Here is a 17,436-nt window from a genome sequence, read left to right as displayed (position 1 = left end):
AAAGTGATGAACTTTAATGACCCAAGCCAGAGCAATCAGCACCAGATCGAGTCGAGTGGCTCTCAGCCAATTAAATTACGCTGTTTGATCACACGACACCGTTAGCCAGCAGTGTGTCTCCTAAAAGAGAGCTGTTTAAAGGTGAGTGATTAAGTTTTTCTCCTAAATAGAGATCATTACAGAACGCCTAGTCCTACTTAAAATCCCATTTATTATTATTATTTTTTTTATCATCTACTCGAACTAAGGAAAACGTTTGACTAACTCAAAGACAATTTCCACGCCTCCCCTGCCTGACTGCAGAGGCAGTTTTGAATTTAGGAGCGCCAAGATGGCAGCGGCAAACCCTGGCGGCTCTCCGGTGAGTATATATATATATTTTTTTATCTTCAAGTTTGTCTTTTGAAACCTTAATTTTATTTAAATCCGTTGCTCACGTATAAAGTACACAGACGGGGTCTTTGCTCAACTCGTCTGAGGCGTGTCTCACTAAGCGCTACATGCTAGCATCCTGCTAACCGAGCTACCCTTTACATGCTGTGCTTTAGAAAATAGGATACTCGTTAAAAAAAATACTCCGCAGATATTGATTGATAGATAGACGAACACTGCAAATATAATGTTGGAAACGAGAACGGCCTTTAGTGAAGGGGTAAAATACACCATGAATAAAGCCATAGAGTGAATGGCTGCCATGGTTGCAGAACAGCCTGATTTAATGACAAGAATGGGGAAGAGTGAGGTGAAGTGAACCACAGCCACAAAACACGGTCAGACAAGGCGGCAAAAGGGCAGTGATCTGTCCGTCAGTATGAAGTTGGTGTGTGCTTTGGTGAACAAAAACTCCAGACTGGTAGCAGGAAGATGGGAGACTCGTGTTTCACTGGAATAGTGGTGAATTAAAACATCCTTTGTTGGGGACATTTCGGTGTAAATGCATCCATACAGGCAAGACAGAGGCAGACCAGACAGTGAAGAAAACAAGGCAAACATTAGAAATATAAAAACGGAAATATAGGATGAGTCGGGGATGAGTTCCTGCCCCAAGTGGAGGAGTTCAAGTATCTCGGGGTCTTGTTCGCGAGTGATGGGAGAAGGGAGCCGGAGATCGACAGACGGATTGGGGCTGCAGCTGCAGTAATGCGGACGCTGCACCGGTCCGTCGTGGTGAAGAGGGAGCTGAGTGTAAAAGCGAAGCTCTCAATTTACCGGTCGATCTACGTCCCTACCCTCACCTATGGCCTTTACATGACTAACGTCCCCTCTTCTCCCTACCTCACATTAGCCCCCATCTTTCTTCCAGGTGGAAAAGACCCGTCACCTTCTGGGAGTGGCGGCTCCCGTGGGAACAGCTCCCACCACCAAGTCCCTGAGTGAGTCTCTGTCCCCCAGCGTGAGCTCCAGCACTCTGTCCACGTCCACCTCCGCCTCCTCGCAGATCTCCAGCACCACCTTTGAAAGCGTGAGAAGGAGCTGGCCACCAAGGTGAGAAAAACGTGGGCTTAGTGGGCGTTCTTGTTGCTGCCTTCTTCCTTCTCTGCTCGGTCTTGTTCCTGTTGTGTTGTAGTGCCTGCGCCTTCTGACACACACCTTCAATACTGAATACAACCAGCTGGTGAACAGCATCAGTGACTGCAAGGTGAGAAATAATACAAAGAAATAAAAAAATAGCCTTTCTGTGTCACATCAGGGAGTTCCTATATTGACGTCTACCTCATCCTGCTGTTGTTTCACTTCAGCTTTCTCTCATCTCACCGATCGGACGTGATCCATCCGTGACGAGCTTCAGCAGTGCCACCCTCACCCCTTCCTCTACCTGCCCCTCTCTCTCGGACTCGCGCTGTGGCTCCATGGGCCAGAAGTAAACATATTTTTAGGAACATTGACCTCGATCTGCAAACGGTTATTGACAGGTTATCTATTTGATTCTAACTTGGTGTGATTTGTGTTAAAGGACCCCTGAGAACAGCTCACGTGCCTCCAGTCCCTCCTGCTCAGACTGTGAAAACTTCCCGATGGTTCCCACTCTGGAGACCTCCTACCTTGCGCGGGCTGCAAAGAACGAGTTCCTGAACTTGGTGCCTGATATTGAAGAAATGCGACCAGGGTGAGTAATGCCATATTAACCCAAATACTGTCACTATGACATGTGTCTCACAGACCAAATGTAAGTCGACACTCATGTTCTCTAGTTCAAGCAGAAATGATGTGGATCGATTCAAATTCCTGAGCCTGGATGATTTCAGCTGGAAACAAACCAACTCTGCTTCTTCCTCAGATAATTCAATTCAATTTTATTTATATAGCGCCAAATCACAACAAAAGTCGCCTCAAGGCGCTTCATAGATACAGAGAAAAACCCAACAATCATATGACCCCCTATGAGCAAGCACTTTGGCGACAGTGGGAAGGAAAAACTCCCTTTTAACAGGAAGAAACCTCCAGCAGAACCAGGCTCAGGGAGGGGCGGGACCATCTTCTGCGACCGGTTGGGGTGAGAGAAGGAAGATGGGATAAAGACATGCTGTGGAAGAGAGACAGAGGTTAATAACAGATATGATTCAATGCAGAGAGGTCTATTAATACATAGTGAGTGAGAAAGGTGACTGGAAAGGAAAAACTCAATGCATCATGGGAATCCCCGGCAGCCTACGTCTATTGCAGCATAACTAAGGGAGGATTCAGGGTCACCTGGTCCAGCCCTAACTATATGCTTTAGCAAAAAGGAAAGTTTTAAGCCTAATCTTAAAAGTAGAGATAGTGTCTGTCTCCTGAATCCAAACTGGAAGCTGGTTCCACAGAAGAGGGGCCTGAAAACTGAAGGCTCTCCCTCCCATTCTACTTTTAAATACTCTAGGAACAACAAGTAGGCCTGCAGAGCGAGAGCGAAGTGCTCTAATAGGGTGATATGGTACTACAAGGTCATTAAGATAAGATGGGGCCTGATTATTTAAGACCTTGTATGTGAGGAGCAGGATTTTGAATTCAATTCTGGATTTAACAGGAGAAATCTGCTCTCTCTTTCTAGTCCCTGTCAGGACTCTTGCTGCAGCATTTTGGATCAGCTGAAGGCTTTTCAGTGAGTTTTTTGGACATCCTGATAATAATGAATTACAGTCGTCCAGCCTGGAAGTAATAAATGGTAAATGCCCTGTATTTATATAGCGCTTTACTAGTCCCTAAGGACCCCAAAGCGCTTTACATATCCAGTCATCCACCCATTCACACACACATTCACACAATAAATGCATGAACTAGTTTTTCAGCGTCACTCTGAGACAGGATATTTCTAATTTTAGAGATGTTGCGCAAATGGAAGAACGCAGTCTTACATATTTGTTTAATATGTGCGTTGAAGGACATGTCCTGGTCAAAAATGACTCCAAGGTTCCTCACAGCGTTACTGGAGGCCAAGGTAATGCCATCCAGAGTAAGAATCTGGTTAGATACCATATTTCTAAACTTTTCAGGGACGAGTACAATAACCTCAGTTTGATCTGAATTAAGAAGCAGAAAGTTAGCGGCCATCCAGGTCTTTAAGTCTTTAAGACATTCCTGCAGTGTAACTCATTGGTGTGTGTTATCTGGCTTCATGGACAGATAGAGCTGGGTGTCATCTGCATAGCAGTGAAAATTTATGCTATGTCTTCTAATGATGCTGCCTAGGGGAAACATGTATAATGTAAACAGAATTGGTCCTAGCACTGAACCCTGTGGAACTCCATAATTAACCTCAGTGTGTGAAGAGGACTCTCCATTTACATGCACAAATTGGAGTCTATTAGATAGATATGTCACAAACCAAACTGTACACTGGTAAACTGTTACAATAAAAAAAGACCGTAATTTTCTTTACTCTTCTTTATTTATGTAACTTTTGTTTTCACTGGCAATTTAGTGTTAGGTTAGGACAAAAAACAAATTAGGAAGGTTAAAGACAGAACATTACTAGATTGTGGTTTTAATTAAAATGTAGCCTTTGACAATGCTGAACACATGAGAAGCTACTTTAAGGCATATCACCCAATTTGTAATATTGCTAAACATTTCTTAAGGCAGACGAGTCATGCTGGCTGGGTCAGTGTCATTTTTGTTGTAATTGATGTCTGGTTTGTTCTGTTCCCTAGTGATGGGTAGGGATGGGTACCAGTATCCGGTGTTCTGACATAATCCTTGAAATAGTAATAACACAGTATCCTCAGCAAAGATGAATTAAACAAGTTTTATTTTAATGGAAGTTTACTTCAAGTCTTCAGATTTTTACTGTCTTTTATTTGATTACTTTAAAGTATATGATTACATTAGAGTAATTAAATAAAGACAGTTTTGATGGAGCTCCTGAGCCAGCCCAAGCTCTCTATGAAGACGAGGAAAAACTCCCCTGGGGGGGCCAGACTGACGGGAAGAAACCTCGGGAAAGCCCATTCAAAGAGAGATCCCCTTTCCTGGGATGGCTGGGGGGGGGTTACAGGAATTCCAAAACACTGAAATTTAAAGTGGGCCAATTAAAAAAAATTATTTCCTGAAAAAAAGAAAGGTAATTCATACATCACACATAAATGATAACGTCTGAATTGTGTGTGTGTGTGTTTGTGTGTGTGTGTGATAGGCTTATCTCAGCCAAGTGTGATGCTGTAGCTCCTCCAGCGTCGGCCGCGTCTCCGGGACTTTGGTTAAACACGCGTCCAAGAAATCCCGGCAGTCTGGAAAGAAAGGAAAGAGAAAAAACATGAAGATGATAGTTCCAGTGGTCCAAGCCATCAGTCAGTCTTGAAGTGTGACGTTTTCTTACTTTTGGACAGATGTCTTTTGAATTTCAGGCGCTTTTTGAGGAAGCTCGTGGTGTTAAAGTCCCCGGCATGAAGCGCTTCGTACAGAACCACTCCCATTTGCCATACCGTGGTGGGTCCACACCTGTAGCAACTGCGCCCGTACCACTCGGGAGGGGAGTAAATTTCTGTACCTAATAAACAGACACAATTGCAATTTCTTCTAAAACAAAAGGCGAAAATTGTGACATCTGTGAAGAGCAAGAGCAGAATATGTTACCATAGAAGACGCGGTACTGCGACTGCTCCTTAACAAAGCAGCTCAGTCCAAAGTCGATGATACGAACACGCGGTACATCTGAGCCGGTCTCAATTAGAATGTTCTCACTCTTGATGTCCCGGTGAAAGATGTGTTTATCCTCCAGGTGCTTCGCAGCATCAACCAGCTGCTTCAGAATGACCTGGAAATAGAGCAGGGCGATATGACCAAAAATATTTATCACGATATACATTTGAAAAGTTGCGATAACGATATAACTGACGATATAACTGACACTAGACAAAATACTTTACAACGCCACAACTTTATTAGTGCAAAAAACCCCATAAATGTATTTTCACTTAAACAAGCAGCTGTTTTTTTATGTGCATTAAAGTTATATAAAAATGTAACAGTGCAAATGCAAATTCCTCGCTGACAGTTTAACCAAAAGGCATTTCCAGTGGAAATTGGCCGACATATCCTCAGCATAACCATGTAAAATATCCACAAAGCTTAAAAAGAGGTTATACACACACAATACGGTAATATCACGTTGAGGTGCAGTACGTATCACTCCGCGAGGCGCCTGCCTACGATAGCTGTAATGCTCCGACAATCCATCGAGCGGTGCGGCTTTGTAGCTTAGCAAAGTCGCCGTGTACATAAAATCGTTTTGAGGTCAGTAAACACAACCAGAATTCATACATAAGGCACACGGGATTATAAGGGGCACTGTCGAGTTTCAGAAAAATCAAAGGATTGATTTTAAGTGTGCCGTATTTTCCAAACAACACGGTAATAACGGCGGCCCGCTAGCATGCGCTACCAAAAATCGTGCTTTGTTGTGTATCTGACGGACGAAAGCTAAACCAGTTCCACACCACTAAAGTTGCAGCATTTTTACAAACCAGTTCTGGTTCATCCGTTTCATTCAACGATCCACTTTTGCTCTTCTCTTTCTGCGTCACCGCCATCTGCGTATGTAAACATAGGCACTGCGCATGCGCGTTTTACCTATTCTAGCGCGATATTTCATTTTCCTATCGTTGCCCAAAATTACACCGGTATTACCGTGAATGGTATGATATAGCCCAGCCCTACCTGGAAACGATGAAAAAGACAATAATCAATCAATGGGTTAATGTTTCTCTAATACTCTGTGCTTTGATTGAATGATGTACAGTCTAAGACTCTTCTAAGGCAAGTCAACTTGCCTTGGCCTTGTCCTCTGGCAAAAATCCTCCATTTTCTTCTATGTATTTATCCAGGTCCACAGCGGGGACAGGTCTCTCCATCACCAGGATCAGCTCTCTGCCAAAGTCAAACCACTCCAACAGAGACACTGGGGCTGATGTTTCCACTGATCCATCTGCTTCAGCTGCAAGCTTCAGCATGATGGCAACTTCCACTGACACATTCTTCCCGTTATCATCCTGAAATATTTCAACAAAGTGGATGATGAGGCACAGACGTTCCACAGGTGAACGCTGCATGCAATCCACTAATGTAAAAACAATTCAAGTCTTGCACATTTACCTTCACTTTGCAGTACACTTTCCCCTTTGGGATGTGTTTGATGGCCACCTAAAAGACACAGGGCATTGATGAGCATTTCCTCAGTATGACATCATTAAAGGTGTAAAACAGCATACATCTCAGCTTACGATATTATCCCTTATCTGCATTACTGCCTGTCTTACTACCACCATCTGAACACTTACTGGTAAATGATCCTTTATGCGGTAGCCAGCAAACACTGCTCCACAGCCTCCTTCTCCAAGCCGGTGCTCCTCCACGTATCTTGCTTGGAAGTCACCTAAACAGACAAACACAAATTGGGTTTTACTACAGCTGTCACACAAATTACTCTCTGCTGTACCCTAAATGTTCATTTTGCTCTTCACCTGAATATAAAAGCTAAGCTGCTTGCTACTTACGTTTCTGTTCAGCCACTGACTTTTTGGCAACGGTTTTGGTTTTGTCCTGGTCCACGTTCTTTTTCTTAGGTGGGTCCCTGGTGTCTCCCGCAGCTTTCCTTTTGCCAGCCTTTTTGTTTTTACTGCAGCTCTCTGAAATCTCTATGCTGCAGTCTGCAGATGTGGAAAACACCAAAAGCACATCAGCTTATTAGATAATAGACACAAATATCTCCCAAACACTAATATCTTCAAACTAGCAACCAGATGTACACTTAATCTACCCCTCACTCAACTAATTAGCCTACCTTTACCAGTGTCCAACCAGGAAGATGCCTGCCCCTTGTCACCGCTCACATGCTCAAGAAGTTTACGCTTTTTTGCTGTATTGGTTGTCCCCGCTTCATCTTGTTGGACCTTTCGCTTGACTCCCCCGACCACATGAGCATCTGAGCTGGTGGAAGGACCAGCCTGCTCAGTGACCCTCCTTCTTTTTATGGGGGTCGTTTTTTCAGGACTGGCCTTTCTTTTAGCCATCCTGCTCTTACAATCTATAAACAACAACAACACATTAGTGAAAAAGAGCGCTCGACATCAGGACTAGAAGGATTTTGATGTCATTGAATTTTAAATTAGTATTGCTTACAATATAATAACAAGTTTATCCTTTTGATAAAAAACACACCAACACCATACTAGGTCTACTAAGTCTAGATACTGATGACACTTGTTGCTCTGTTTTCACTGCTCAGTCCAAGAATAAACTTGTCACATTATTTTACCAAAAGACAAAGTGCCCCAGTAACCTTTCTTTGATTAGACATGTTGCACTCAGGTTAGTTTCAATCAAAACCAGGATTTAAATCCTCTAAAAATGAATCATTTTATACACAGAGCCTCAACATTGTTAGAAATGTACATTCTGTTATTTAGGGGATTTTATTTTTTACTTACTTTGATCTCCTGGATCTTTCTTATCTGCCTCAGTCGTAACTTTTCTTGTTTCCTTTTTCATCTTAATTTTTAAAATAGAAAATGTCACCTTAATGAGTGAATAGTCCTTCAAATGTCTGGATGCTTGACTTTTCTAACTAAGCTGTATAAGTCAGTTCTGTAAGTGAGCTTTAAAAGTAAACTCCGGAGTCTATGGCAACACAACATTAGAACCTTGCCTTTTAGTGACATCACTAAAAGGCAGTGTCCCAAGTAGTTTAAAGAAAAACACTCTGGCATTTCATATAATTCAGTAATTTCACATTAAACTTTCTTTCATTATCCTTTCATTATTTGTTTAAAGACTTGATGTGTGGATGCTACTATGAAGACTTCTAGTTGAGCAAACACTAATAAACACTGACTAGTTTATCTGAGATAAAATATAACACTTTTTTATTAAGTCAGTGTTAACTCTGTTTTTTTCTGTTAGGATCATTCAATAGTATCAGAAGAGAAAAGAAAAGTATGTTTTGTTTTGTTTTTTTTCTTCAAGATCTGTTCACATGTACTTAGCAAGAGTGAGTACACAGCGTTAAAAAATGGTACTTAGTGTAGTGAGGAAGGCGAAAAGCAAAGAGAGCATATGAAGGTAATATTGAAGAAGGCGCAGTTTTGAAGTGGTGAAAGGCAAAGGCATGAGTGCAAGCGTAATAAAAGGTAATAGGAGAGATGTCGAGCAGGCGGAGGACTTGGCTGGAGCAGGAAAAGGCAAAAGGGGAAACGCGAGTGCACGTCTGAAACTTCTTCACTGTCAGTGAATCCTAATTCTTAAGACTAACTAAGAAGAATAAATCTATGTATGAATGTCGTTTTGAGCACATCTCCTCTTTCTACTGATCAATTCTTCCACCTAGTGGATAGATGATAGTATTGCAGCTTGTCTCGTCACCTGTTGTGTGTTTTGTGTGCTCCAGAACCTGCGTCCTGTTGGAGTACTGTACGTAAAACACACAAACACTGGAGTGAACACAGCTGCTGAACATCTCTATATTCATAACTTCTTCCTGTTATCTCATATCTGTCTCCCTTCATCTGTGTAGGAACGGTGTACAGATGTATGATTATGTCACTCCTGCTCCTCCACCTAACACCTCCACTCCAAACTAAGTTTGCTCGGCTGCTTTGGTTCACTGATCTGCAAGTATCTGTCATTTGTTTGCAGATGTCTGCAGGAATTATTGTAATGATCCATTAATGGTGCCTGATTTCATTCAGTTTTACAGCTTGTCTCGTGTTTTTGAACTGCTTCCCTCACAGTTGTACACAGTGCTAACATGTGCTCTTACTCTGTGTTTTATTCCTGAAGAAAAAGAAAGTGCCCAGCCCAGCAGGATGAAGATGGGCCATACGTCAAGAAGCCTCCAAATGCCTTCATGCTCTATCTCAAAGAGCAGAGGCCAAAGGTCATTGCTGAACTCAACATCCCTGGAAATGCAGCCGTAAATGCAGTGGTGGGACAGAGAGTAAGTGTGTAACTCTGCATACATTTATGCATCTGTTAATGTTGTCTGCTCATGTTTTTGCATGTGTCCCAGCTGTCCTGTAGTTATGTGTAGTAGCAGTGCTCACAGTGTGTTCTTATGATCTTCTGTCCACAGTGGAAGTCGCTTTCAAACGACCAGAAAGCCAGATATTTCAAGCAGGCTGAAACAGAAAGACAGAATCATGCCAAAGAGCATCCAGCCTGGTCGACCAAAGAAAACTATGTATGTCCAACAATAATTTCATTATAGACGATTGGACTGATTTCAATTGAATTAAACTGTTACTCCTGTTATTTCAACATCTGTCTTTGTGTAAATAAATGAAAAAACAAACAAAAGATGCTTCTGTCATAAGTTACAGCAGGATGAAACAACCTTCATGTAGTTCTTGTTTTTAACACTGCAAACCTTCTTTAGTTCTTTTGTTTCCTTTCATATTCAGCACACATCTGTCAGTGTCCACTAACTGTCAGGGAAAAGCCAGATAAAAACACTGTGGGGTCTTTTGGGACACGTGCTCGTTGGGTTTACTCATAGATATCAGAAATGATCTGTTCTGTATTCAAAGGATACACGAAGGACGTTTGTATTAAATGCAATATAGCGACTGATCATATGCTGCTTTCTTTGGGGGCTTTTCACCACCATGTTACACAAATCCAGTTTCTAACTGAAAAGAAAATCCTTCACCATTTTCTAATCAAATTCCCTGGTTTCCCATGTCAGAGATGTCATGGCTGAAAGGATCATCGCATATTGAGCTCAAAGCTAAACTCTTGTGTAGGGCCTCTTTCCATGTTGTACCATTCATTTTAAAAAGTCCTGGTAACAAGAGACAGAGGTGACTTGATGTATTACAGTTACTTCCCAATTTACAGAAATGATGTGACTTCTGACATTTTCCTAGCAGGAAATGTGCTACTGTGGGACACTGAAAGAATAAACAGCAAGGCACGTTTTGTTTTAATAACTTTTCTTTACTTCATTTGTATGAACTAGGTTTACCTTACAAAATCTTATACTGTATATAATGTTTTATGTTTAATTCATGTCAATGTCAGCTCGTGTTTACTCGGGTGAGCAGTACCGGCCCACAAAGAGAATGCTCTTGGTGGGTTTATGTCGGATGAAGAAGATGAAGTGATGGTCGGCAACAAACTCAGCGGGAATCGTTATAGAGCGGACTTCCATGTCAACCCCAGTGGCAGCAGCAGCCTCAGTTCCTTCTTCATTTACATCCACGAAAGCCTTGTGGACAACTTTGGACACTATCAGGTCATTTGCTGGAGACATTCCTAGTAGATGAAGAGCCCAGAAATCAGTTGTGTTTTATTCTTTAACAGATGATGTTTTGCAGTTTTTGTGCTCTCAATATAACTGTATAATTGATTCAGTGTGTCTCATTGGTGCAATATTTCTCACCAGAGAAGTCTCTCTTGTAGATGTCAAAAGCGTTCTCCATTCCCATGTTGGTCAGGATTTTCTCCAAGTCATACTTCTCCTCCATCTTAAATCGAGGGAGCTTGACATCAACCTCGTTGGGGCTCATCATGTCTGGGCGAGTCCAGTCCACAAAGTTCTGATAGGTCAGCTCCTTCTCCAGCTGTGTGGATACAGTGTCACTAGCTTGTCTGATTGAAACTGGACATTAAAGTACTGGTAAGTGCATCTTACCTTTTCCAAGCCTGTGGTATCATCTTCTATGTCATTAGGTAGGAATATGAGCATGCTGAGGTCATTTCCTTTATACGGCATCTCAAGAATCTGTCCAGAAACATTGTTTTTATTTATTACTCCATCAAAGATGATCTGACTTCCTAATCTAGAAATTTAGGCTGATATTTGTAAAAGACAAGTTTTAGATCATGCTGGTGAAATCCTGTAATAAGCTGAAAGTGATGGATGTTACCTTGCAGTTGGCCTCAGGAATGGTCGCAAAAGGAAATTTACTTTTCTGCTGCATCATCTTCACCGGCTTAGTGTCGTTCTGAAAAATAGGGGAGACAAGAGAAATGTTTTTTGTGTTTAGTCTCAAAATGATCTCAAAAAGTTCTGTCATGGTTTTATTCCAGCCATTGAGTGGATTTGGATGTAGAGCACACGTCACAACACAATTTGTTCTTGTTAGCCGAAGTTTGTGTTGTGCTGTTGTTTGAGATTTATTTGAGAACTTATTGGATATTACATGAATAATAAACTGCATTGCATAACTGCATAAAGTTGGAAAGTGATCGTCCTAAAAGCACGATTTTATCCCCTCAGAGCTCCAGGCTTTATGTTCTCATTCAGCAAAGTCCACAGCTCGTTTGTAGTATGACAGATCAAAGTATAACTGCACCATCCTATGCTGCCTTTCTGCACTGTTACCTTGTTCAGTCGAAAATGCACATCAGCAGTCTTCTCCTCCTTAAACTGCGTGTTCCAGCTGCCCTTGAAGTAAATGGCATTCACGAGAACCAGCTTCGTCAGGCTACCCACTGCATCCTGGCTTAGCAAGTCCTTGATTTTATCTGGTAAAAAGAATTTATGAAAACTATTAACTATTACCAAAGATGCACTAGTTACTGTACAACATCTTCAGCTATAAAATCAGAAAACAGGGCAACAGCAAGATGGTTTTTATTTTAAAAAAAGGTGAAAAAGCTTTATGATCAGTATAACAGGGAACAAAAAACAAAAATTCAAGCGTAGGCTTGAAGCCACTGAGGTGGTTGTTAGCGGGGGTGACGCGATGCTTCTGGTATGCATGAATTAATTAAACAGTCCAATAACTCCAGCAGTACTTATCTTGTCCTTTTTGGTCTTTGTTCCAAACATTTTAAGATAAAAGCGCAGCGGTCACAAACGTTTTGCCTTCTTATGATTAACAACACACCTGACGCTGATTACGTGCGTCCACCTTAAATACCTTACATAAACCTACCATACAGGAACTTAAAAAGGTGGAATCCTCAGTGGTGCTTGGTGCCACACCCTCAGGGACTTTAATGTTATATAAAAACACTGACAGCTCAATATCTGCCTCAGTCACTCTCCCCGATCCAGCTGAGTCACCAATAGGAAAAATCTGCTTTTCACAGGAACTTGGTAACAGCAATAAGAGAATACGTAGTTTATTCCAAGAAGATATCGTCTCTCTCCCATATATAACATCTTATTGGAACCGATATGTTCCAGATATCAAGTGGAAGACAGTCTGGATGGTCCCCCATAAATATTTGATTGTAAATAAGGTGAAAGAAGTCTCATTTAAAATTCTACATAAATGTTATCCAGCCAGTCACTACATGGTCAAATTTAAAAGGGACATAAATACTAATTGTACTTTCTGTGGGGATCATCCAGAAACTGTGACGCATCTTTTTTGGTACTGTTCTTTTACACAGAGATTCTGGAAGGAATTTAGCAGGTTTGTTATTGTCCATATTTTAAGGGAGTTTTCTTTACGATGGGAAAATGTTTTATTCTGTTTGTTTAAGTTCCCCAAGAAGTATGAGAAATGTTTTTTATGATGAATTTGTTCATACTTTTAGCTACATTTTTTATCCATAAATGTAAGTTTACTAACAAAACACCATATTTCTGTCATTATTTTAAGGATGTGGAAATGTACATACAATCAATATCAGACTCCACCAACACAAAGGCTCTCAAAACAATACATGTATGTGTATTCTTATAATTGTTACCTTTTTCTTTTACTCTTGGCTTTTTGTGTTCATGTTCTGTTGTTTTGTATACTTCATCTGTTCGTATGTTGTATACTCATTGTTTGTTAAATAAAGTTTAAAAAAAAAAGAAAAAACTTAAAAAGGTTACCTCTAGCGGCAACATGAGGTATCAACCCAAAAATGGCTCCTACAAAAATAATGGGATTAAGATGTCTCATTTCCAGCAGGTGGCACCACAGTCCTATAACCCTCATAGAAAGTCCTTGTATCCTATTATTATAGATGGTAGATTTATAAATGGCCTGTATTTGTATCGCGCTTTTATAAAAACAATGAATGAATTTCCTGCTGCACTTAAGATAATATAAAGATATAGAATCAATAGCAGCCAATCCTAAATGGGCCTGAAAAATAAAAATATGTTAAAGACACAAGTGATCAAAGTAGAAGTACCCATCACATAATATAATAAGAATAGAAGAATTGGCCTGCTATTTACAGCAACATACTGCTGTGATGGTTTTATTAATAGCATGAAACCAAACAGTAAAACCCAGAGATAATGCTGCTTAATACTGAATAGAAATTAGACTGGAAGAACTGGAAACAGAAAATAATGTGGACGGTGGACAATCCGGTAATAATGTCTCAACTGAACACAACACAACTGATCCCCAAGGATTTACAGTGGAGATCATTTAAAGTTACATTATGCTTACCTTGTGTCTGCTTCTCCACCCAGCTGTTGATGTGGACCCTGGCCTCCTCTGCATTTCCTTTGAAGTCCACAGACTCGAGCTCAGCGTTGTAATGCTTTTTGGTGCCTTTTAAAAATTCCTGGAATTGTGAAAATAAGTCACTCGAAACAGATTCAACAAACTACGGAGACTTCAATCAAGTTCAGTCACTGTGTTAAAACATTTTCAGTCCTTTGGATGCAGTTGAAGCTTGAACTAACCAGTCAGCCTTTGTCTAATAAAAGATTAAAGCAAATAGCTTGTTGGATGCCAATTTAAGTAGCCAGCATAGAAAAATACACAGATTGTGGGTAAGCTGGTTTGTAACGTTTCGGTTCAGATGGCAGCAGTTTTTGCTGACAAATGTAAGTTTTAGTATTTCTAAGTATTAATAAATTACTGTTTTACTTCTTTATATATTTCTTTATACTATTTGCAAATATTTTAAAAGTTTAATCTGCTGTGATGACTGGAACACAAAGGAGAGAAATGGTGCCTTGTCTCTTGTTATGAACTGTAAATAGCTAAGTGCTTAGAGCAGCTGGTCCTAGCACACTTCAAATCCTGTCTCCCCCCCACCCTGGACCCCCACCAATTTGCATACCGCCAGAACAGGAGCACAGAGGATGCAGTCTCCATCGCACTGCACTCTGTCCTCTCACACCTGGACAACAACAACACCTACGCCAGAATGCTGTTTATAGACTTCAGTTCAGCATTCAATACAATCCACCCCTCACAACTCATCAGGAAACTGACAGACCTGGGCATCAGTTCCCTCATCTGCAAATGGTTACTGGACTTCCTGACCAACCGCCCCCAACATGTCCGGCTGGATAACCACTGCTCATCTACCATCACAATGAACACCGGTGTACCACAAGGTTGTGTGATGAGCCCTTTCCTCTACTCCCTCTTCACCCACGACTGCAGACCTGCTGATGGTTCCAACACCATCATTAAGTTTGCAGATGACACCACGGTGATTGGCCTCATCAGTGACAACGATGAGGCCGCCTACAGGGAGGAGGTGGATCGTCTGGCTGAGTGGTGCGACACAAACAACCTGCTGCTTAACACCGAGAAGACCAAGGAGCTCATCGTGGACTACAGGAGGAATGCTGACCCACATCCACCCATCCACATTAAGGGGACGGCTGTGGAGCGTGTGAGCAGCTTCAAGTTCCTGGGAGTCCACATCTCCGAGGATCTCACCTGGACGACCAACTGCTCCAAGCTGGTCAAGAAGGCTCACCAGCGCCTCTTCTTCTTGAGGACTCTGAGGAAGAACCACCTGTCCTCAGACATCCTGGTGAACTTCTATCGCTGCACCATCGAGAGCATCCTGACCAACTGTATAACAGTCTGGTACGGGAACTGCTCTGCCTCGGACCGGAAGGCGTTGCAGAGGGTCGTGAAAACTGCCCAGCGCATCGCCGGAGCACCACTTCCTGCCATAAAGGACATCTACAGGAAGCGGTGTCTGAAAAGGGCTGGGAAAATCATCAAAGACCCCAGTCACCCATCACATGGACTCTTCACCCTCCTGCCCTCTGGGAGGCGCCACAGGAGCCTCCGGACTAAGACCACCAGGTACCGGAACAGCTACTTCCCCACAGCTGTCAGACTCCTGAACTCTGCCTCCTGACATCTGACCCACGTTAAACTCATGCACTGAACATACACACCCCCACAATGGACAACTGTACCCTCAAACACACAATAATAACATGGAGTGAACCACCACTCACAACCACTAGCACTTTATATACCCTCTGTAGAAACTATCTACACCCTCACTTATCTTAACTGCACTACTGTATAGCTCTGTGTAAATAATCATTCTGTACATTCAATAATCTTTAATCCTACAACTGTTTACAACTTGCATAGTTGCCGGGGATTCCCATGATGCATTGAGTTTTTCCTTTCCAGTCACCTTTCTCACTCACTATGCATTAATAGACCTCTCTGCATTGAATCATATCTGTTATTAACCTCTGTCTCTCTTCCACAGCATGTCTTTATCCTGTTTTCCTTCTCTCACCCCAACTGGTCGCAGCAGATGGTCCCGCCCCTCCCTGAGCCTGGTTCTGCTGGAGGTTTCTTCCTGTTAAAGGGGAGTTTTTACTTCCCACTGTCGCCAAAGTGCTTGCTCATAGGGGGTCATATGATTGTTGGGTTTTTCTCTGTATCTATGAAGCGCCTTGAGGTGACTTTTGTTGTGATTTGGCGCTATATAAATAAAATTGAATTGAATTGAATTATCTGAAGAAGAAGCAGAGTTGGTTTGTTTCCAGCTGAAATCATCCAGGCTCAGGAATTTGAATCGATCCACATCATTTCTGCTTGAACTAGAGAACATGAGTGTCGACTTACATTTGGTCTGTGAGACACATGTCATAGTGACAGTATTTGGGTTAATATGGCATTACTCACCCTGGTCGCATTTCTTCAATATCAGGCACCAAGTTCAGGAACTCGTTCTTTTGCAGCCCGCGCAAGGTAGGAGGTCTCCAGAGTGGGAACCATCGGGAAGTTTTCACAGTCTGAGCAGGAGGGACTGGAGGCACGTGAGCTGTTCTCAGGGGTCCTTTAACACAAATCACACCAAGTTAGAATCAAATAGATAACCTGTCAATAACCGTTTGCAGATCGAGGTCAATGTTCCTAAAAATATGTTTACTTCTGGCCCATGGAGCCACAGCGCGAGTCCGAGAGAGAGGGGCAGGTAGAGGAAGGGGTGAGGGTGGCACTGCTGAAGCTCGTCACGGATGGATCACGTCCGATCGGTGAGATGAGAGAAAGCTGAAGTGAAACAACAGCAGGATGAGGTAGACGTCAATATAGGAACTCCCTGATGTGACACAGAAAGGCTATTTTTTTATTTCTTTGTATTATTTCTCACCTTGCAGTCACTGATGCTGTTCACCAGCTGCTTGTATTCAGTATTGAAGGTGTGTGTCAGAAGGCGCAGGCACTACAACACAACAGGAACAAGACCGATCAGCTCCGAGCAGAGAAGGAAGAAGGCAGCAACAAGAACGCCCACTAAGCCCACGTTTTTCTCACCTTGGTGGCCAGCTCCTTCTCACGCTTTCAAAGGTGGTGCTGGAGATCTGCGAGGAGACGGAGGTGGATGTGGACAGAGTGCCGGAGCTCACGCTGGGGGACAGAGACTCACTCAGGGACTTGGTGGTGGGAGCTGTTCCCACGGGAGCCGCCTCTCCCAGAAGGTGACGGGTCTTTTCCACCTGGACGAAAGATGGGGGCGAATGTGAGGTGGGGAGAAGAGGGGAGGTTAGTCATGTAAAGTCTGTACTCTAAGAAAAAACTTTTTAGAATAGCACTTTGGTCTTTGAGCTGAAAAGTCATTTTTCCCTCTACGATATTAAACAGATTTATTTCTTTATGAATCTTTTAAGGCCCCACCTCCTGCAGCTGCTCCATCTTCTCCAGCTCCCACTGGTGCTCTAGGATGAGGCTATCTCCTCTGGGCCTCCAGCCGGCCAGGTTCTCCTCTCCACGCACATAAGCCACTGATGTGTCCAGGACCTTCCTCCTCCTCCTCTGCATCCCTGCTCAGGACATGAGCCCTCAT

At 42.4% G+C, this 17,436-nt stretch overlaps 4 protein-coding genes across 5 annotated transcripts; 2 read left to right on the top strand and 2 right to left on the bottom strand.

The window, feature by feature from the left end:
• Positions 1-1,816: 1,816 nt before the first annotated feature.
• On the top strand, positions 1,817-10,039 carry LOC147322665 (transcription factor 7-like 1-B). Of its 2 annotated transcripts, none has more exons than XM_086307186.1 (4): positions 1,817-1,861; positions 1,955-2,107; positions 9,250-9,406; positions 9,542-10,039. In XM_086307186.1, the coding sequence occupies exons 1-4, from the start codon at positions 1,851-1,853 to the stop codon at positions 9,674-9,676; spliced, it is 456 nt and encodes a 151-aa protein (XP_086163312.1). In that variant the 5' UTR covers positions 1,817-1,850; the 3' UTR covers positions 9,677-10,039. The 2 variants fall into 2 exon arrangements, with proteins under 2 accessions (XP_086163312.1, XP_086163311.1); XM_086307185.1 differs by lacking the exons at positions 1,817-1,861; positions 1,955-2,107 and adding exons at positions 4,770-6,511; positions 8,984-9,080.
• Positions 2,278-8,880, bottom strand: LOC147322666 (serine/threonine-protein kinase pim-1-like). The gene is made up of 9 exons (XM_086307080.1): positions 7,902-8,880; positions 7,256-7,498; positions 6,969-7,121; positions 6,753-6,847; positions 6,568-6,615; positions 6,246-6,464; positions 5,050-5,230; positions 4,793-4,963; positions 2,278-4,703 (listed from the first exon to the last, which is right to left on the bottom strand). Exons 1-9 carry the CDS (start codon positions 7,960-7,962, stop codon positions 4,612-4,614), a joined length of 1,263 nt encoding a protein of 420 aa, XP_086163206.1. The 5' UTR covers positions 7,963-8,880; the 3' UTR covers positions 2,278-4,611.
• A 331-nt stretch (positions 10,040-10,370) lies between the features above and the next one.
• Positions 10,371-11,929, bottom strand: LOC147322664 (leukocyte elastase inhibitor-like). Its single transcript, XM_086307121.1, has 5 exons — positions 11,795-11,929; positions 11,337-11,414; positions 11,102-11,191; positions 10,850-11,030; positions 10,371-10,722 (listed from the first exon to the last, which is right to left on the bottom strand). The coding sequence occupies exons 2-5, from the start codon at positions 11,391-11,393 to the stop codon at positions 10,496-10,498; spliced, it is 555 nt and encodes a 184-aa protein (XP_086163247.1). The 5' UTR covers positions 11,394-11,414; positions 11,795-11,929; the 3' UTR covers positions 10,371-10,495.
• Positions 11,930-14,300: 2,371 nt separating this feature from the next.
• Positions 14,301-16,012, top strand: LOC147322663 (uncharacterized). Its single transcript, XM_086305253.1, has 3 exons — positions 14,301-14,327; positions 14,923-15,428; positions 15,853-16,012. Exons 1-3 carry the CDS (start codon positions 14,301-14,303, stop codon positions 15,950-15,952), a joined length of 633 nt encoding a protein of 210 aa, XP_086161379.1. The 3' UTR covers positions 15,953-16,012.
• The last annotated feature ends 1,424 nt before the right edge of the window (positions 16,013-17,436 follow it).

The sequence above is a fragment of the Aulonocara sp. 'chitande type north' Nkhata Bay genome, linkage group LG9 (genome assembly GCF_057382095.1).
Source record: "Aulonocara sp. 'chitande type north' Nkhata Bay isolate Kocher_YH1m ecotype deep benthic linkage group LG9, A_spYH_male_GT1.1, whole genome shotgun sequence".
NCBI classification, from domain to species: Eukaryota; Metazoa; Chordata; class Actinopteri; order Cichliformes; family Cichlidae; genus Aulonocara; species Aulonocara sp. 'chitande type north' Nkhata Bay.
Note: the sequence above shows the minus strand (reverse complement) of the source record. Positions and strands in the feature narration are given on the sequence as shown.